The sequence below is a fragment of the Ostrinia nubilalis genome, chromosome 14 (genome assembly GCF_963855985.1).
Source record: "Ostrinia nubilalis chromosome 14, ilOstNubi1.1, whole genome shotgun sequence".
Lineage (NCBI taxonomy): Eukaryota > Metazoa > Arthropoda > Insecta > Lepidoptera > Crambidae > Ostrinia > Ostrinia nubilalis.
In genome coordinates, this window is record NC_087101.1 from 4,465,361 (window position 1) to 4,487,246 (window position 21,886).

At 39.4% G+C, this 21,886-nt stretch overlaps 1 protein-coding gene and 1 long non-coding RNA gene across 2 annotated transcripts in view; both read left to right on the forward strand.

Moving 5' to 3' along the window:
- The window catches only part of LOC135078299 (transcriptional regulator ATRX homolog), a 33,054-nt gene extending 18,759 nt beyond the window's left edge, over positions 1-14,295 (forward strand). The window contains exons 20-28 of the mRNA XM_063972897.1: positions 756-868; positions 1,027-1,135; positions 1,784-1,955; positions 5,924-6,136; positions 6,809-6,968; positions 10,450-10,586; positions 12,500-12,575; positions 13,288-13,415; positions 14,107-14,295. Of these exons, the coding sequence (XP_063828967.1) occupies positions 756-868; positions 1,027-1,135; positions 1,784-1,955; positions 5,924-6,136; positions 6,809-6,968; positions 10,450-10,586; positions 12,500-12,575; positions 13,288-13,415; positions 14,107-14,295 (1,297 nt within the window). The remainder of the gene's footprint in view (positions 1-755; positions 869-1,026; positions 1,136-1,783; positions 1,956-5,923; positions 6,137-6,808; positions 6,969-10,449; positions 10,587-12,499; positions 12,576-13,287; positions 13,416-14,106) is intronic.
- Positions 14,296-15,072: 777 nt separating this feature from the next.
- LOC135077815 (uncharacterized) lies at positions 15,073-18,044 on the forward strand. Its single transcript, XR_010258513.1, has 2 exons — positions 15,073-15,136; positions 15,820-18,044. It is a non-coding gene; the product is annotated as an uncharacterized LOC135077815 (long non-coding RNA).
- The last annotated feature ends 3,842 nt before the right edge of the window (positions 18,045-21,886 follow it).

Consider the following 21,886-nt stretch of genomic DNA (forward strand, 5'->3'; position numbering starts at 1 on the left):
TGAGTGTTACAGTGCAGCTGACGGACAAAATTCTACGTGCTCACGGACCAGGCTTTAGCTATTGTAACTTTTATAAAGCCCGGTCTGTGAGTACGTAGAATTTTGTCCAATGATCCCAAGCAATATAATTACGCGCGAGTGATAAGGATGGGTAGCTTGGGGTCATTGGACAAAATTCTACGTACTCACAGACCAGACTATAGCTAATGCTTCTACCACACCAACGCGTGCAGATCGCCATCCCTGGCGCGATCAAAGGCCAATGACAGGTCGTGCGACCTATGACAGTCCGCGCGACCTGTCATTGGCCTGTGATCGCGCCGGCGATCTGCAAGTTTAAGCATGTAATGCAATGTGTCTGCAAAAGTTGGCCGCCCATTGCGTTGCAGTCACCGGCAAAACCACCGTTTGTACCGTCAACAAAGACGACGCATGATCACTTTGAAAATGTTTCGTTTGCAAGAAATGATGACACTCAGTCCTGCCCACAATTTCGTCTTTTGTCTTGTCCATTAGTTGGAAAATTGAGAAGAAATATAAGCCATAAAGTGAGGTAGACATTTATCAACTTGGTTGATAGTGCACCCGGTACAAACCTACCCTGATTTATTGATGCTGATCGTTTACATTGCAATCCTCAAGGGTATTCTCAGATATATCGACATATTAATGTTTTTTTTTACTATACAACATCTTATTGCCTAATCGTGATGTAAAAAAAATCCTTTATTAAAGTAAATTCATTTGTTTTTCAGACTGGTGTTCTCTCAATCATTGTACTCGTTGGATCTCATTGAGCACTTCCTCGGGAAAGTGGACGAAGCGACGCAAGAAGGACGCATTGATGAGAAACTAGGCGGTCACGTGGGTGAGTACAATTCAAAAGGAATATTTTGAAAAATAATTAATAGAATTTAAGCGTATTTTTTGAAAGTGTTGGGTTTCACACGAATAGCCAACTATGGTGAGTGGTGAAAGAACTTTTGGTGAAAATAATATTAAATAACACTTTGTATTCGTTTGCAGGTTCATGGTCGCCAGGTGTGGATTACTTCAGGCTCGACGGATCGACATCGTGTGAAAACAGATCTATTTGGTGCAAAAATTTCAATAGAGAAGACAACCCTAGAGCTAGGTCAGTTCATATTTTCATCCGACTAAAAATAAAATAATTCTAATTCTAATCAAATATTTCACAACCAAAGACGAAGGTCAAAGACGTTAGTTTTGTATAAAATACTTACATAAGTTACTGAAATGTAGAGCGGGAAACGAGCTTACAATAAATGCACTCAAATATTTTTCTCTGAAAAGTACAGTTGTAAGTAAAATAGAAACAGACTGTCATTATTTAGGGCAGGAGTATTTGAATCAATAATTTGCTCAAAAGATGAAATCAATAGCAAACGTGGAAATGTCATTTTGTCACGCTTCATTATCATTATCATCGTCCAGGTCATGCCTTGATCACACGTACCGAGCAAACGGGCGAGACAGTGCTCTCGGCCGAGTACTTGGTGTGTATGAACATTACGCCGAGTGCTCGGCCGAGCGCTCGAGTATGTGACTCGCTCACCCAACTGTCTCGACCGAGTAAACATTTTACTGTCTCGCCCGTTTACTCGGTACGTGTGATCAAGGCATTCGTCTCCACTGCAGGAGCAAGAGCACGATCCTCCAATGTACCCGTGACTAAATTGGGATTTGGCATACACTCCTCTCGGTTAGTCTTGTTTCATGATTTTCATGTTATACAATTCTTGATTATGTATTTTGCAACCAGATTATTCCTGATCTCGACACGCGCGGGTGGACTGGGCATCAACTTGGTAGCAGCCAATCGCGTGGTCATCTTCGACGTGTCGTGGAATCCATCCCACGACGTGCAGAGTATCTTCCGCGTGTACCGCTTCGGCCAGAAGAAGCCGTGCTATATCTACCGGTTTTTGGTCATGGTGAGTTTACTTTTGTGTAAAACTTAAGAACAAGATTTGATGACAAACATCGGACAGGTGAAACTAAGTAAAAACTTGAAAAAACTGATCAGTGAGTCCTGCTATATCATGACGTGCAAAGAATCTTTCGGGTCTTCCAGTATATGGCTGTGGTGAGTTTGTATTGTGTCATAATAAAGTGGCAGCCAACCGCGTGGTCATCTTCGACGTGTCGTGGAACCCGTCTCATGACGTACAGAGCATCTTCCGCGTGTATCGCTTCGGCCAGAAGAAGCCGTGCTATATCTACCGGTTCTTGGTCATGGTGAGTTTACTTTTGTGTGAAACTTTTGAGAACAAGATTTGATGACAAACATCGGACAGGTGAAACTAAGTAAAAACTTGAAAAAACTGATCAGTGAGTCCTGCTATATCATGACGTGCAAAGAATCTTTCGGGTCTTCCAGTATTTGGTATGGTGAGTTTGTATTGTGCCATAATAAAGTGGCAGCCAACCGCGTGGTCATCTACGACGTGTCGTGGAACCCGTCTCATGACGTACAGAGCATCTTCCGCGTGTATCGCTTCGGCCAGAAGAAGCCGTGCTATATCTACCGGTTCTTGGTCATGGTGAGTTTACTTTTGTGTTAAACTTTTGAGAACAAGATTTGATGACAGTCATCGGACAGGTGAACCTAAGTAAAAACTTGAAAAAACAGAGGTGGAATTGTGTAAAGCAATCGTAATCATTTGACAATAATTATTCATAACGTAGTACGATTATTCTGTCAAACGCTTTGCTGACTTTATCGTACGTTATGAACTGTCAAATTATTACGATTGCTTTACACAATTCCACCTCTGATCAGTGAGTCCTGCTATATCATGACGTGCAAAGAATCTTTCGGGTCTTCCAGTATTTGGTATGGTGAGTTTGTATTGTGCCATAATAAAGTGGCAGCCAACCGCGTGGTCATTTTCGACGTGTCGTGGAACCCGTTCATGACGTGCAGAGTATCTTCCGCGTGTACCGCTTCGGCCAGAAGAAGCCGTGCTATATCTACCGGTTCCTAGCCATGGTGAGTTTACACTATGAAGTGAAAGTCCCGTTTGAGGAATACTACGACAATGTTCAAGAGCTTGAAAGGGAGTATGTTAGCTTGGATTTTGCGCACCATTTTAAATGATATAGCCTGACCAGGAACATAAAAACCCTGGCATAGAGGCGCGTCAATTGCATTTGATAGTGCAACACTGGGTACAGTCGTACCTGTATTAAATTAATAGGATAACTTTATGTATCAGGATTCAGGATTATGGGCTAATTTAATATTTTCATAAATTTACAAAAAAATATTATACAGGGTGTCCCAAAAACAATGGATAACCCTGTAACCATCGATAGGCCTCGCCATGATCACCCTAACGTCCATTTTTGACCCCAGTAAAAATATCACCGTTTTCAAGATTTTTAAGTTTATGTGCATTTTTAGAAAATTGCCACTTGCGATTACTTTTTTTCATGCCATTTCTACAAATGAGGATACTTTTCAATCTAGTTTTTTTCCTTATCACAAGGGATAGTTGGGCTATCAAAAGAAAAGATCAAAGTTCAACAAACTAGTTTGAAAATATGAAAATTTTAAGAAATTGCAGAAGAGAAGGAAAAATTAATTCATTGTCTTGCACTTTTGATCAGCCATCGTGTAAAAAAAATGTAGGAAGACCATCGTGCCCATTACCTTAAAAACTTCCTTGGTTAATTGAGATTCTAAAAAGGTATCACAAGCCTATGTATCCTGTATTATTTTTATCTTATGGCTACTTGAATAGCAACTAGTATGAAAACTGCAAAAATGAGTTTTTCTCGTAATAGTTAAACTAGGACTGCATAGTCGCATTAAATACAAATGGATAATTTTTAGCGTAGGAATTTAAATAAAGCAACATTTTATCATCATCATCATCATCATTTTAGCCGTAGGACGTCCACTGCTGAACATAGGCCTGTACCCTAATGATTTTCATAATGACCGCTTGGTAGCGGCCTGCATACAGCACCTTCCTGCTTATCTCTATGAGGTCGTCGGTCCACTTTGTAGGTGGACGTCCTACGATGCGCTCTCCGGTACGTAGCCTCCACTTGAACCCTGCTGCCTCAGTTCTGCGAACTACTGTGCCTTGCCCTTTGCCACTTCAGCTTGCTGATCCGTCGGGCTATGTCAGCGACTTTAGTTCGTTTACAGGTCTCCTAATTTCTGATACGGTTTCGTAAAGAAACCCGAGCATAGCCCCTTCCATAGCACGCTGTGCAAAAAATCCACGTTTCCGAGCCGTGTATCATCACGGGCATCTGTCTATAGGCACATTTATAAGGTGTAAAACAAAAATTAAGTAATCACAAAAACGCAGAACGGACGGCCAATGGGGCAACAGGGTTCAAGTGGAGGCTACGTACCGGAAAGCGCATCGTAGGACGTCCACCTACAAAGTGAACCGACGACCTCATAATGGTAAGCAGGAAGGTGCTGGATGCAGGCCGCTACCAAGCGGTCATTATGAAAATCATTGGGGTACAGGCCTATGTTCAGCAGTGGACGTCCTATGACTGAAATGATGATGATGATGATGATAAAATGTTGCTTTATTAAAATTCCTACGCTAAAAGTTATCCATTTGTATTTAATGCCACTATGCAGTCCTAGTTTAACTATTACGAGAAAAACTCATTTTTGCAGTTTTCATACTAGTTGCTATTCAAGTAGCCATAAGATAAAAATGATACAGAATACATAAGCTTGTGATACCTTTTCAGAATCTCAATTAACCAATGAAGTTTTTAAGGTAATGGGCACGATGGTCTTCCTACATTTTTTTTACACGATGGCTGATCAAAAGTGCAAGACAATGAATTAATTTTTCCTTCTTCTCTGCAATTTCTTAAAATTTTCGTACTTTTAAACTAGTTTGTTGAATTTTAATCTTTTCTTTTGATAGCCCAACTATCCCTTGTGATAAGGAAAAAAACTAGATTGAAAAGTATCCTCATTTGTAGAAATGGCATGAGAAAAAGTAATCGCAGGTGGCAATTTTCTAAAAATGCACAAAAACTTAAAAATCTTGAAAACGGTGATATTTTTACTGGGGTCAAAATTGGACGTTAGGGAGACCATGGCGAGGCCTATCGATGGTTACAGGGTTATCCATTGTTTTTGGGACACCCTGTATTATAGGTAAACTGGTTTAAGTAAATTAAATGAAACCATCAATCGAGCAAGTAGGATTTTATTATTATTCATCAATAATCAAATTCTGAACTTGAATATTCAACTACAATGTCTGCTCATAAACGCTTCAAACTCGGTATTTCTTTCCCAATTCCATAAAATTCAACACTTACAAAGTGACAAAAAACTTTAAAATAGGTAGTTGAAACAAACCACAGCTAATTTTCATAGTTGACTGTACTATACGATAAACATGTCAGTCAATTTGACAACCTTTGTCGGAAATAATATTCAATGAAAATATTGTCCGAACCCTTAGTATTTCTCTTCGACAAATACTTTAACACATTGTGAACCACTTTTCTTTCACGACTCTAAAAAGATTTTAGCAATTTAATTCACAAAATCAATTGCGCACATTTAAAATAAAGTTTGTTTACACTTTGACAACAATAGACTGACATGCAAGGTGACATGTCAATGAAGTTTTCAGTTACTGATGCCATTAAAAGAAATTAGTACCATTAATTTTCCGCAACATGGCGAGGGTTTTTATGTTCCTGGTCGGGCTATAATTCTGTTCCCTTAAATGACAAGTGACGACAAACATGCAAGATAATATAATAAAATTTTCCTTAAAATGTGGACATTTTTTCATTTTTTTTTAATAAACACTCACTTATTTTTGTTTCGTGATGATTTCTAAATTCTACGCTGTCAGATTATGTCCTAAATTAAACAAAATTCCTATCATCCTTTTAGGGCACAATGGAAGAGAAGATCTACGAGCGGCAAGTGACAAAGCAGGCGATATCCAAACGCGTGATCGACGAGCAACAAATCGACCGGCACTACGCGGAGAACGATCTCGCAGAACTATACAAGTTCGAGCCCACGCCGCCGCAGCCGCGCCCGCTGCCGCCGCTGCCCAAGGACCGCCTGTTCGCGGAGATGCTACGTGAACATGACAAGCAGGTACACAGCGCCTGAGCACAGGTACACAGCGCCTGAGTACAGGTACACAGTGTCCGAGCACACGTACACAGCGCCCGAACACAGGTACACAGCGCCCGAACACAGGTACACAGCGCCCGAACACAGGTACACAGCGCCCGAACACAGGTACACAGCGCCCGAACACAGGTACACAGCGCCCGAACACAGGTACACAGCGCCCGAACACAGGTACACAGCGCCCGAACACAGGTACACAGTGTCCGAGCACACGTACACAGCGCCCGAACACAGGTACACAGCGCCCGAACACAGGTACACAGCGCCCGAACACAGGTACACAGCGCCCGAACACAGGCACACAGCGCCCGAACAAGGCAAAGCAAGGCCCGAAAATAGCGTGACACACGTCGTAAGAGGCGGTTAAGGAACTAATAGTGAAAATTAGGTCTTCCCAAACTGCTTGGCTAGCATTGGGATACAAGTTACTCTCCTTCCATTGCAAAAAAAGTTTCGTGCTCCTGCAATGGAAGGAACTCAAATGACCTGATGATATGACGATCATCGCGTCAATTTTTTACGCCCATTCTGTTACTTCAACTAGCCATTCATTTATTTCACTAGTTACTCGAGTACTTTTTGCATTTACCTTATATTAACTACCACCACTGCTAACACAATCATTAATTCCAGATATACAAATACCACGAGCACGACTCGCTGCTTGAGAACAAAGAAGAAGAAACTCTGAGCGAGGAAGAACGCAAGGCGGCGTGGGAGGACTTTGAGAACGAGAAGAACCGCCCGCCGCCCGCGCCCTTCCCCTCCGGCTGGCCTATGGCCAACGGCATGAGTGAGTACAGAAGTAACCTTAGAGGTACTAATCCAAGACGGCTGCAGACCGCAAACTGCAAGCCACCAAGGTTTCTTTGAACCTCTAAATCATAAATAATCTGTGGTGGCTTGTAGTTTGCACGTTTGCAGTCTGTATTTTCATCTTGGACTTGTACCTTAAGAGCCTTTACGCGAAGCGCGGCCACGGTAATACTATCTATACAGTATTCCAACTCGGCCATATTTTTTAAATAAATGTCAACAGCCGCGCGGTACGTCACGGTATGACAACATGCGATAGGGCTGCCCACCTACAGTACCCATTCTAATTACATCTGTCTACTTAGAATTTTTATCTAGTTTTGTGATTGTAATTTTTTTTTATTTAGACAAACAAAATACTTTGTGAATGGAATACGATAAAAATGCGTATTGTTTTGTGTTAGTAGATTTAATTTAAAAAAATATACTAAAATAATTTTAAATCTACTAATCATAATGAGTACTTAATAACCTGTTACTTTAATTTCAGGCGGATGAAGTCGTGGGCAAAAGCTGGTTTAATACAATATAATTTTTATTTCAAATCAAACTGACTGAAAATGACCATTTTTGACTGTTAATAACTTGTTTTTGACAAATTTGACCGTAAATGACGGTAGTCAAATTCAATCACCTTAGTCATTTTCAACACTAGCTAGGCCATCGACGTCCGTTCGGCACATTCGCGACACCCCTAACCCTAACTTTTGGATTTCGACCGCGTCCCGAGATTTGAAATTCGAAGGAAAGCTCGCGTTTCGTCGGTTTATATGAAGTTATAATACTGTATGATATTATTACCGTGGCGCGGCGTTTCAAGGGGCATCATTGGAAATTATTCGCGCGCGGCGTTTTTTAATAGTTTTCAAATGTTTATAGCAAAACAATAACAATGAATTATATATCGTTTCAAAGTAAATATTTTAAAGAAGATGTTATTATATTATATTAAGCTATTTTTATGTTGAATTAAAGAAGAATAATGGTGTAAAAATCACTTTGATTTTTGGGTATTTCACGTTCTTTGAATTTGTGATTTCTTATTGTAAAATGCTTAAATCTAAGAATTTTCTCAACTATTTGCCTAAGGACCTATGCTATAGGATATAAATGGTTGTTATATCGTTTTCACAGTATTTTTATACAGGGTGTTTCTTGTAAGGTGTCAAGCCGAAGGCAGGTGATAGGTGAGGACTAGACCTATCGATTTCACCCCTATGTATGTTCTACGATTTTTCGTAGTTTAGAAGTTATCGTTAATTTTGTGATTTTTTCAAATTTTATGACCTAGTAATCTTAAATTTTTTTTATCTTTTTTTTGGGTTGACTTTTCTCAGATTTCTTTTTTTTGACAGATTTCCTATTAATTGCAGATGTTTGAAAAAAATAATCACCTTCCTCTCTTTGATGCAAGATAAAAAATTTTTGCTAGAAACATAAAAAATATGCTTTTAGCAGAACATTCTAATATTTTCAACTTAAGAGTTTGAGAGAAAAAAAGAATTTCCATAGGTCCAAAATAATTTTAAAATCTGCGCAGTTTTCTGAACTTTCATAATAACACAAAAAAACATGTACTTAATAGGCTATTATTTTCTGTAATCGCTCCACTAAAGTGGCAAGTCGGAGATTCCGTTACATGTTTTTGACTTTCTTAGGACTAATATACAATCCCCGTAAGTTTACGTTTCGTAGGACACATTTAGAGACAATAACTGAACAGAACATTTTTTTATCCACAACGAGGAAGCTCTTGCCCTTCATCTGACATGATGGAAACTGATGAATGATCAGCGAGCTTCACCCGGAATCCTAAACCACAGAGGAATTGGCCGTCCTAAATAGGTGGTCTTACCACTAGACCACAGTGGTGATTGTTACTTTACGATTAAATTTGATATACCTATTAGAGTGTGAGAGAAAGGGAAAGTGTGTGTGTGTGTGTGTGTGTGTGTGTGTGCGTGTGTGTGTGAGGGAAAAAGGGTATAATGATTTAATTTAATTAAAGTAAATGTTCAAAATGTCTGCCGTTGACCTGAATGCACATTCGACAACGACGAAAAAAAATTCTTCGTAACTAAAGCTTCTTCTTGCATTCTAATGTGGTTTTGTGCTTCAGTCAGTTTTGTCCGCAGTTCATCAATATTTTCATTCCCTGTTGTATACCAGATGAAGGGCAACAGCTTCCTCGTTGTGGATAAAAAAATGTTCTGTTCAGTTATTGTCTCTAAATGTGTTCTACGTAACGTAAACTTAGGAGATTGCAAACATTAGTTAGTCCTAAGAAAGTCAAAAACATGTAACGGAATCTCCGAATGACCACTTTAGTGGAGCGATTACAGAAAATAATGGCCTATTAAGTACATGTTTTTTTGTGTTATTATGAAAGTTCAGAAAACTGCGCAGTTTTTTAAATTATTTTGGACCAATGGAAGTTATTTTTTTTTTCAAACTTTTAAGTTGAAAATTTTAGAATGTTCTGCTATAAGCATATTTTTAATGTTTCTAGCAAAAAATTTGTATCTTGCATCAAAGATAGGAAGGTGATTATTTTTTTCAAACATCTGCAATTAATAGGGAATCTGTCAAAAAAAAGAAATCTGAGAAAAGTCAACCTAAAAAAAAGATAAAAAAAATTAAAGCCTACTAGGTCATAAAATTTAAAAAAATCACAAAATTAACGATAACTTCTAAACTACGAAAAATCGTAGAACATACATGGGGGTGAAATCGATAGGTCTAGTCCTCACCTATCACCTGCCTTCGGCTTGACACCTTACAAGAAACACCCTGTATAAATTTCAGCTTGTAAACTGACGCTAAAGTGAAAATTTGAAAACCTGTGTGGACTTATCTTGATAGAATTCTTAAATACTATACTAATCGAAATATTTTCTCAATTATGTAGACGACGAAATTGCCTAATTATTTATGCCTATAACATATTTGTAATGTAACTGGTTAATGATTGTAACGGGTTGCAAAAGTACTGTTTTTGCGCCAAAAGGCGTAAACGCTCTTAAGATCCACTGCTAAAACTTGCGCGCTGTTCTGTATAATCGAAAATTAGTATGAGCTGTGCACGGGTGCGCGCCGCGGGCGTGCATTTCCAAGTGCGCGAGTTAAGCGGAGGCCCTAAGTGTACCATATAATGTATTCGTGAGCACGTTAGAAGGAATTTAGTTAAAGCTTATAACTGAAGGAAGTCTTGAAATTGGTCTGAAAATAAAAAAGTTGCAGTCAATTAATTACCTGTCTATAGCGTATCGACGTAAATACCCATTTGCTGTAGTGCTAGGCTAAACACACCTTGTATTTTTGTAACGTAACGTAATAATATCATGGAATGCTGCGTGTTATTTCAGTGTTAAGTGACGTCACTAAAGATCCAATATATGTATCTCAAATGTTAGATTTTTGGAAAAGATGAGCACTAGATTTTATTTTTAATTCCACAGTGTCCGGGCTAATAGCACAGCAGCAGCAGCAACTAGCGTACGCGGCGCTGGCGGCCATGCTGCGCAAGGACATGCCCAACATCAACGACAACCAGATCCGAGACATGCTGCCGCTCATCTACAACGCCAACCCGGCCGTGAGTACCCTGCTCGGTGGGCTTTGACGCAGAACATTCGCATTTCGTCACGAATTCAAAAATGATCATTCATTTTGTTCTATAGTCTGGTCTGCGAGCACGTAGAATTCTGTCCAATGACCCCAAGCTACCCATCCTTATCGCTCGCGCGTAATTATGTTGCTGTCGCGCTCGCACACTCACTGCGGGCGCCCGTCGCACAGTCGCGACAGCAATATAATTACGCACGAGCGATAAGGATGGGTAGCTTGGGGTCATTGGACAAAATTCTACGTGCTCACAGACCGGGCTTTATGCGCAAAATGGTCACATTTACATAAAAGTTGTTTAACATTTTCAACCTACAAATTAAACTATTGTTTCAAAAATGCTAAGCATTAGCTTTTATCTGAGTGTGACCATTTTGCGAATGGGATGGTCTGTGTCAAACCCTTTTGATGCCCGGAGGGGTTACCCCCGAAGTGGCTACAATATTCCTGATTTTGTACCCCACTGGTCGACATCGGAAAAAAAGTTGCTATATCGAAAGTTGCCAGAAAGTTTTGGAGACAACGCGACTAAAGTCTTGATGCCGTTGGGAGCTACTGGTGGACACTATAAATAAGTAGTTTTGTCTCTCTGTGGTAGATCTTCACCATTCATCATTTCAACAATAGGATGTCCAATGCTGAACATAGGCCTTCCCCAATGATTTCCAGATGGGCCGGTTGGTAGCGGCTTTTATCCAGCATTTTCTTGCTACCTTTATGGTCGTTTGTCCACCTTGTAGAAGTTCCAAAGTGGTCGTCGGTGGTCCTCCACTGGTGAACATAGGGATATTTGAAATATTTATCAATAAATAATTTTTATGTAGAAAAGTAAGAGTTATGTAAGAGTAACCGAACAATCGAATCGAAAACTGGAACGTATGTAAATACATGCGTAGGGAGAGAACAATATTTATTGTATTGAATGAAACATATAAATAATGCCGGTATATTTATTTGTCCAGATGTTCGGTGGATATGACTATGGCGTAAGTGTAGCGTAGATACCTCTCTCCATATAATATACTATACATATTTTACGCCTGGCGTGCCGAGATCCAACTTGCTTGGCACAGTTACATTATAAAATAAGATTTTGATAAAATAACTGGTTGCTTATCCATAATTTTTAAAAAAATAGCATTTTGGGGTATATTTTTGAATAAAATAAGTAACTTGATCAACATATCAATGAACGGACGTATTTTAGAAACATCACATACCATAAACGGGTTTCTATGCGATTTGTTATGTTTCAAAAATATGCTTTGTATACTTTAAAAATAACTTGAAAGTGGTCCCCTGCATGTGTCGAACTTATTTTTATTTTCATTTGTTCAATTTTCATTGTCATTATAGGTATTTATTCAATAAACAATTTTAACATTATTTGCAATAGGGAGACAAGGTATTGCGTAAATAAAATAGTCTATCAATCCAATAAATATTGGCATTATAATTATTATCGAATAGTTAATAAAATAGTAAGTTGGATCTCTGTATAAGTTTATTTTATTTTAGCATGCCTTTTTCCTTGTGCAGTGTGCAGTCGTCAGAATGAGTATTCACTTCTAACAGCTTTTAGCGATCCTATTCTATAGCATAAGTACAGTCAATTGCACATAAAGCTTGTTCCCTTTTATGTTTATTGCGCACAAATATATTAGAAAATAGAACGAAGTGTGGAGAGCTTTTCATACTTATTTAAAGTGGCTCAAGTATAGTGTGTAATGTATGAAATTCTCTACACCAACATAAGCATCAGTGTATTAACCAAGTCTTTGCTGTGCAGGTTAATTTTCACTTGACTGTAAACATAGATGCATGGTATGCGTATGTATATTAAATGTATAAAATATAGTATTTAACACAAGCTGTTGATTGCAGCTGATGCAGAAAATGAGTGAGATTTACAAGTACGCGCAACCTGGAATGATGAACCCCATGATGCACCCCATGTTAGGTAAGTGACAAGGTTTTATTTTAGTATTTCGTTTTTTTGGTGGTTTGCAACCGTACCATTACATAGTCACTTGAATTTTGCCACTAAAAACGGATATAACGTAGTATATGCGTAGTTTCTAAATTGTTTTATTGATTAAAAACCAGTTTTAGAAAATGACATGATTAGCTTAACCTTGAAACTGCCAAAAGTGCTCACAGACTATTGGTAGAGAAAAAGACAAATAATAAAAGAAAAGCGCGTATCGTGTACTTTTTGAGACGGACTGCGCCCACGTAGGCGCTTGAGTTTACACGTGGACGGGGTAGTCCAGTGGGCAGCAGTGTGAACTGTGAAAGATCGCGCTGCAGTACTTAAACAGTATGACAGACGACGGCACGTCAAACTTAACACAGTGGCACCAGTTGTTGTAACAAGGACAATTTTCCAACAATGTATAGTCAGATGTGTTGTCAACTGTTCATTGTGTAGTTGGGAGGAGTTACAACATTTATTGTTTAACTGTCTAGCTCGCATCAATGCATGACTACCTATGTATTTTTTAAAACTGTAAACCCTTGAAATGGAGGCTGACAATAGTGACTGAGTTTCTTGCGCTGCTTCTTCTCAGCACTGGCCCATTTATTGTACCGTTAATACTGGTACGTGTATAAGTGCTTTTAAAAGCCTATTTGCAAAAATAAATGAGTTTTAATTTATTTTTCGTTGTTAGCGGGCGGCGGCGCGGCGCCGGGCCCGGGCGGCATGAGCGGCTCGAGCGGGCTGCAGTACGAGCCGCCGTGGCAGCGCCAGCAGCAGCAGCAGCAACAGCAGCGCTTGCAGCAGCTGCTGCAGCAGAACGTGAGTGCTGGACTTGGTCTAATACCGTGTTTTTCAGCTTCCTTCACAACTGACTCAGTTTTTTTTTAAATATAGTGAGACGCATCGAGGTTTCTAACTCAATATAGCGGCTATCCTCCCGAAAGTCGGTACAGTCAACGTCAAATAGTTCGTGACACCTGAAGTGACCAAATTGTTTACAACACAACCTTACTCTAATTGTAACTGTTGATATTTCGGGGAAAACCATTGAAACACGGAAATATTAACAAACGTATTATATTCGAGACTTCACACGTTTACAGGAAGAAAGATGGCGAGAGAGAAAAAAAAGTGCTGCCAACATGAAACGTTTAAACTAAACAATAAAGCCAACCTTAAGAAAATAATCAATTGCGTTCTCATTTACCAACAGTAACATTGTAAAAGTGCTTTTTAAAAGCCTACTTACAAAAATAAAATAAATTTTATGAGTTTTTTTTTTAACAGAAACGTGTTGCGATCTTTTGGCTATTTTGGGTGTCACGAAGTATTTGACGCTGACTGTACTTGGAAATCGTGAATGTAAATATTTTGTGGGTCATCAACTAAGTTTACGAACCAAGAGTTAAGCTATAAATAATTTAACAATTCCTTAGCCATCCACCCACTTGGACCTGAGTATTTCATGTTCAATTGTTTTTTCACATTCTTATGTAATTTGTGTATGCAGCAAATGGGCGCTAAGTACTACGCGGGCGGGCTCGGCAGCCGCGACCCGGTGGCGATGGCGCTTCAACAACAGCGGGCGCGCGAGATGCTCACGGGCGAGCGAGGCCGGCCTCGGGGCCGCCCGCCGCTGCAGCCGCGGGCTCCGCCGCCGCATGCCAGCGGGGACGTGGTCAACCTCGACTCCGACTAGACTGGTGAGTGGAGCTGATGTCCAACAGGTACTATGCTCGCTCGTAGCCAGTGTGTTTGGGCAGAGAGATGCTCACGGGCGAGCGAGGCCGGCCTCGGGGCCGCCCGCCGCTGCAGCCGCGGGCTCCGCCGGCCCACGCTAGCGGGGACGTGGTCAACCTCGACTCCGACTAGACTGGTGAGTGAAGCTGATGTCCAACAGGTACTATGCTCGCTCGTAGCCAGTGTGTTTGGGCAGAGAGATGCTCACGGGCGAGCGAGGCCGGCCTCGGGGCCGCCCGCCGCTGCAGCCGCGGGCTCCGCCGCCCCACGCTAGCGGGGACGTGGTCAACCTCGACTCCGACTAGACTGGTGAGTGAAGCTGATGTCCAACAGGTACTATGCTCGCTCGTAGCCAGTGTGTTTGGGCAGAGAGATGCTCACGGGCGAGCGAGGCCGGCCTCGGGGCCGCCCGCCGCTGCAGCCGCGGGCTCCGCCGCCGCATGCCAGCGGGGACGTGGTCAACCTGGACTCCGACTAGACTGGTGAGTGGAGCTGATGTCCAACAGGTACCAGGACTAGACTGGTGAGTAAGCCCCGCCCCCCTGACGAGTGTCGCGAGCGAGCTAGGCCCCGCCCCCCTGACGAGTGTCGCGAGCGAGCTAGGCCCCGCCCCCCTGGCGAGTGTCGCGGGCGTGCGAAGCCCCGCCCCTCCGTCGTGAAGCTGACGTCCAACAGGTACTATGCCCGCCCGTAACTAATGTGTTTGGGCCTAGATGCCCGGGGCCGCCCGCCGCTGCAACCGCGGACTCCGCCGCCGCATGCTAGCGGGGATGTGGTCAACCTGGACTCCGACTAGACTGGTGAGTGGAGATAAAGGTAGCCATGCTCAACCGTAACCAATGTGTTTGGCCCTAGATGCTCACGGGCGGGCGAGGCCGGAAGCCATGCCCAACCGTAGCTAATGTGTTTAGGTCGAGAGATACTCACGGGCGAGCGAGGCCGCCCGCCGCTGCAGCCGCCTGCGCCCCCTCCCCATGCTAGCGGGGATTTGGTCAACCTCGACTCCGACTAGACTGGTGGTGAGTGGAGCTGATGTCCAACAACAGGTACTATGCCCGCCCGTAACCAATGTAATTGTATCTCGCTAAGCCCCGCCCCCTCGGCGAGTGTCCCGGGTGAGCGAGGCCCCGCCCCACTGGCGGTGAGTGAGTGGAGCCAAAAGGTGCCCAACCATAACCAATTTAAATGCTGATAGGTCACTACATCTGCGTGTGCCGTCTCCGTACGTCAGCGGGAACGTTATTGTCAGCCGGGATGTTGTTAATATCCCATAGGGATAACAGTTTAGAATTTAAATAATCGTCCTCCAATTTGTAAACATGACTAAACACAAATTCAAGACTACAAGAACCCATTAGTAGATGCAGAAGTCAAATGACAACGACTCTGTAATTTTTTTTAATGGCAATGAAGATTATTACGTCACCAGTTTGGGAACTCATTTGACTAACTTTTTCCTTTACATAAAACTTTTCTGTTCCAGGTTCCATGACAGTGTATAGTGAACAGATGTGTACAGTAAAGATATAATAGGTGCTTCATGAAGATGGGGCGAGGGGGCCGCAGCCCGACGACCGCCTAGAGGCTTTCCAACACCCACATATCATGAATCTCAATATATTTTGACTGTTATTTTGAAACGTTCGGGGACAAATGCAATGTTCAAATCTTATATTTTATTCCATTTATGAATTTCTATGTTTCTATGACATGCGATAAGCAACACTCCGGTCTTTAAGGTTCGTAACGGCTATTGCTATGTATGACATCAAAGTACACTAAACTTTTTAATATTAATATTGTATGGAGGATTGTCGTGTCCACATATCAGTGAATCTCGATTTTTGTTATAACTCAAATGCATTCTGTGACCAGTGGAAGCCTATGGCGTAGACTTAATTGTAATAATCGCACAAGTTTCGTCATATTTTAAGGTTTCTTAGTCGCGCGCTCAAACCTAAAATGTGACACTTGTGCACATTTGAATAGACATTCTATTATCTGACACTCGTAGGGTAATGGCATTATTTGGACAAAATTTTAACTAAAGCGTCCTATATTTGTGGTCAGCACAGAGTACAGCATTTAGTCAAAAAAGTTGGCTACCTGCGATTTTTGTATGCATGTCTCTTTTTACTCTACCACCACGATTCTACAGAGACATTTTAAATGCCCATCTTTTGGATTATAACAGATTGGACCATTTATTTTAACACGCCATTTTTTTTAAACCTTCCCACTGTATGATAACAGTGCCAGACAGCACACATTTTAATTTGATATTTCTTCTACCGCAAATATTGGACGCCGTGAGTGTCGGCTTGATATTTTAAATATATCTCTCAGTACAGGAACTTAGAAATTAAGGTATGTTATATGTCAGTAGCTAGAAGACTTTTGTGTGGTATCAAGATATGGAGAGCCACAAGTATCATGTCGATATTCACTGCACGATCATACGCACTCAATATATTATAACATTAACAATATAGTGATGTATTTGTGCTACTATAGTAACAGCAACACCAATTTGCATAGAAAATGTATTGGTTTATTTGTCATGTTTTGAATTCATTTCATAAATTAGTATCGTGTGGTGATCTCTATTTTTGTATGATGCAAAAATCATGTTTTTTCTTCCACTAAGGTTTTGTCATTGATGATAGAAAATATATCTTAAAATAGTTACCTTTTAATATTGGGTATGTTAACAAACAACATGACATATGGATTTTCCATAAATATGTAGATTAATTATTGTGTAGTTGATATTCAATCGCAACATAATATATTAAATTTGAAAAACAACTGAAAGATTACACTCTGAAATAAATGTGTCTCCATATTTTCATGGAGCTGATTGAAATTTGAAAATGACATTGATTATAAAAATGGCTTACATTTCCTGACTTTGTTGATTCAGAGTAATTATAAATTCATTAGAGATTAAAGAAAATAGTGACTTGTTTATAATTTTTTTAACTCTTCCATAACTTACTATCAAACACCATCTTGTTAGAAGCAAATGTTCAATGTATGAATGATCGATCACACTTGTGCATGTTCTTCAATATGTAAGAAATTCTCTAAGGGGTTTTTGGTATATTGTTGTGGATCATTGTATTTCATACAGAGTTACACCAGCTGTAACTGTTATGGTTCATTATTTATTCGGCCTGGTATGACAGGTGGTTTAGTTGTGATATTGCCTAATCTTAAATTTTTGTATACGTTTACTTTTAATTGAGTCACAATTGTGACTTTAATATTAAATCCAGCAATCTGTAGCTCCTATTTTAGATAATTACCAACCAGCGCGCGACAGACGGAAATGCATTTCTATAGCTGAAGGATTTCGTTTTCTAAAAGAGAAATTCTGTTTGTTTTTATGATGTTCTTTTTACTGATTTCATAGATTTTATGCTAAGATAATGTTATTTATAGTTATAATACATATACCTATGTTTACAAATGAGCAGTATTTCAGTTAGTTTATAAGTTCGTTTTTACATGAGCATATTCAGAGGTAGGTATTGTTTTTATTTTCAATAGAAATTGCTACTTAATTGTGAGGTCGCTGCACACCAGCGAGAACCGCTGTAATTGTTTCTTATTTATGTATGTAATATATAATGTAATAACTGTAGAAATCTTCCTATTATTTTGTAGTACAATCAAAGTATAATAAATAATTTGGAAATGTGTAAATATCAAGTTTTATTTCCATACTTAGGGCCACTAGTGGAAGAGCATTTTTTGCAAAAAATTATACTCCTAAAATTGTACCTTCTTTTGATAGCTCTGTAGAAGAATACTAATGAGAATGAATGAGGACTATCTTAGTGCACTCACCAGAATGGCTCAGGTCCTGTCACTCACCAGTGGTGCCAAAACATTAAAAAGTGCACAACAGAAGAAGAGATTTTACTTGTATTGAGTGTTGATTGTTGAGCAACAGGAGTGTAACAACCTACGGAGAACCTAAACTACATGGGCACGAAGGGTCTGATTAATAACCTTTATTTTTTAAATGAAATTGAATAATGGGCAGCAGTAAAATAGGTCAACTCTATTTAGCTAGGATGGGTAGGATATTAGGTATTAGGGAAGGAAACACACATTACCATAAATCATATATTTAAATTAGGTATTCCAGTTTTGATTCCTATTGAGACTTCAACATATTTTAGTAGTTTTCTAGCCAAGAATCTGGCTTCTTCTGGTTTGTACACATTGGCAGTCATCAGGTCAATCTTGGAGTCTGCTTGAAAGCTGAGGAGATCACCGGCATTTGTCGCCATACTGTTAATTGGTAATCCACTTGCATTCACTAATACAACACGGCGAGCTAGGAGATCTGGATGAACCTGGCTTAGAACTTTTTTGGTCCATTCTAAACAGAACAAACTACTTGTGTCCATTGCTATTACAACAAAATCTATAGCAATTTTTCCTGTTAAATCAGACTGTCTGACAACTTCTTCGAGATGGAATGAGCGTAAAATTAAAAGTTTCCACCTGAAATTTCCTTTCGAATGAATCTCAGAAAGCGCTTCTTCTATTCTTTCAATGATTTCTACGTTTGATGATAAAATGATGATGGTTAACAATTTTCGGCAACTGCCGGGTCCAACCCATGGTGCTATGATTAGTTCTTCCTCGATATTCGACATTGAAATGTTTAATTTTATGATTATATTGTAAAAATCGCACTAACGAAGATTTGTTTTCAAATTCAATTCATTTGACATTTGAGCTGCCTGACAAAAAAATCATAAACAATTTTACTTTTTTTTTATTTTACTTGCCCAACCTTTCCATGGTTCTACAGTGAATGGCCATAATGGAACGGTTATATGCACGACTACGATGACTGTTATCGAATAACGTCAGCGTTCCAGACCCTACTAATTAATCTGTGGTTTCTAAGTTTTTTTTTCCTGTCTGTTTTGATTTTGACTTTGGCATTTAATTTGCCGCGGGGTGATTGTTGTCATCATAGAGAAAAGTAATACATAGGAAATAGAGAACCCTCTCTGTCAAATTTTTGAACCTACTAATTGACAGCCTGGTGTTAAATTCCCTGTACTTAACCTACGTACGTAACGCTCACATACATACATAGTCCACGCACACATACATACATAAAGTCCACGCACACATACACACAGTTCACGCACACATAGGCCCTCATAACCTTCAAAGAATTATTGTTTTTTTGATGTACAATGTAGAATTTTTTCAAATCCATTATTTTGAAAGTATTTATCTTTATGGTGTACGTATTGTATTATTTTCAAAACAATGGATTTGGAAAAATTCTACATTGCACATGGAAATGCAAATAAACAAAAACTTTTCAATTTAATAATTTTACTTTATTTATGAACACACATAATATTATACACCAAAAGCGTCTTTTCGCAAAGTTTTCAACAACACTAAAAAAGCATTTGCACTTTGAGAAAACTCAGATCACTTGTGAACATAACAGAAAGTTTCTTCGCGATTCACGAAGGAACGAACAAAACTCCGATGAACCAGAACAGCAGCAGGTACGAAGGAATGAACTTGAATTTGACTCGACTCTTCAATACTTTAATAGGGCCACAGAACTCATAAACGATGGCTAAGAAAACAAGAATGCATTCAACCTAACAAAAACAACACCGGCCATTTTGGAGGAAAAACAAAGTTGCCATATGTTAAATAGTAATTTCTACTACTCTATTATGTAAATTATAACAAAAAATGTCACCGTTCAGTTTTAAATTAAAACAAATTAATTTCATTTTAAAAAAAGTTTTCACATTGTAATTAACAATATTCTGAAATATATTTTAATTAAGAAAAAAATGAAAATATGAAGGAAACAGGAGCAGCGACATCTAGAGCGTTTTAGGGTAGTTAAAAAGTATTGCTTCCTCATTGTTATAGCATTGCTGCAAAATCTGAAAAGCTTTTAAATATTTTAAGATGTGTTTCTGGAGTCTGGTGGGGTGCTCACCCAGCGTCATTAAGACTTTTATACAATGCTATTATAAGAAGTGTACTTGACTATGGCAGTTTCTATCTAGAGCCTTGTAATTTAGTTGGTTTAAGTAAATTGGATGCGATTCAATCTAAAGCGCTAAGGATTATAGCTGGTGCTATGAAATCGAGTCCAATCAATGCCTTGCAAGCTGAATGTGTTGAGCCCCCATTGAAATTACGCCGCCAATATTTATGTGACAAGTATCTTTTCCGTGTACTTCAATTTGCTGACCATCCTATATATAGCAAACTCAACAGACTTAATGATTTAATTGATACTTCCTCTTATTGGTCACGTAAATCTCCTCCTTGTGTGATTATTAGTTTTCGTATATTTATATCAATCCAAGCCCCAGTCCACAGAACCTCCTTTCTTCCGATATTTTCTGTAAATTTTGAATCCCTTATTCTTACTCCGACAATTCATTTGAACCTAGACATACATAAGGATGACTACAATGCTAACATTAAGTTCAATCAGATCGTAGACGAACACTGGGGCGATTGGCATCATATCTATTGCGATGCATCTAAGCACTCTCCAACGGGTCATGTTGGCGTTGGCGCATACCATAAACAATATCATATTGTCCAGAAAATAAAACTCCCTCCAGAATCATCAGTCTTTACAGGAGAATGTTTTGGACTGTTTAAGGCTTTAGAGTATGCTCTCCTTATGAAATTAAACAAAACTGTAATATTTTGTGACTCTAAAAGTGCTTTGCAGGCATTACATAAATTTCCATTTAAGAACAATACTAATTATCCTATTATTACAGAATGCAGGAAATTACTTCACAAATGTAGTCTTAACAGTCATTTAATTAATTTTGCGTGGATTCCTAGTCATACCAATATTCCAGGAAATGATAAAGCTGATAAGCTGGCCAATGAAGCGGTTGAGTGTGGAGATATACATCCGTACACAAATTATTGCCATGACTTAACGGCAGCCCTTCCCAAAGCTTATCTCAAATCTGCCTGGGTTGAGAATTGGGAGTTCACTAGCCAATCTAAGGGGAAACATTACAAGCTCATTCAACCATCCATCCTTTGTAAACCATGGTTTGTTAAAATGAATCTTTCCAAAACAGTTACTACCATTTTAACTAGAATGCGACTTGGTCACGTGTGCACTCCAGCACACTTGGCTAAAATTCATGTACTTGATAATGATTCGTGCACTTGTGGTTCTGGCGTCGGAGACTTAAATCACATATTTTTTTACTGTTGCCTATATGATCGTTCCTCTTTTATTAGTTCTCTTTTAGCCATTAAAATTCCTTTTCCTACATCCATCACTTGCCTATTATATACCAATAACATTGATGTTTATAATATCCTAGCCGAATTTATTACCCATAATAATATAAAATTGTAAATAGTAATGTATATTGTACTTATGTAAATATTATTTTATTTTTATTATTTTGTACTTATATCACACCTAAATTGATCCTATGAAAACCATCCTTTGTTCCGTTTCTTCCGTAATTGATTCGTTTCCCTACCTTTTA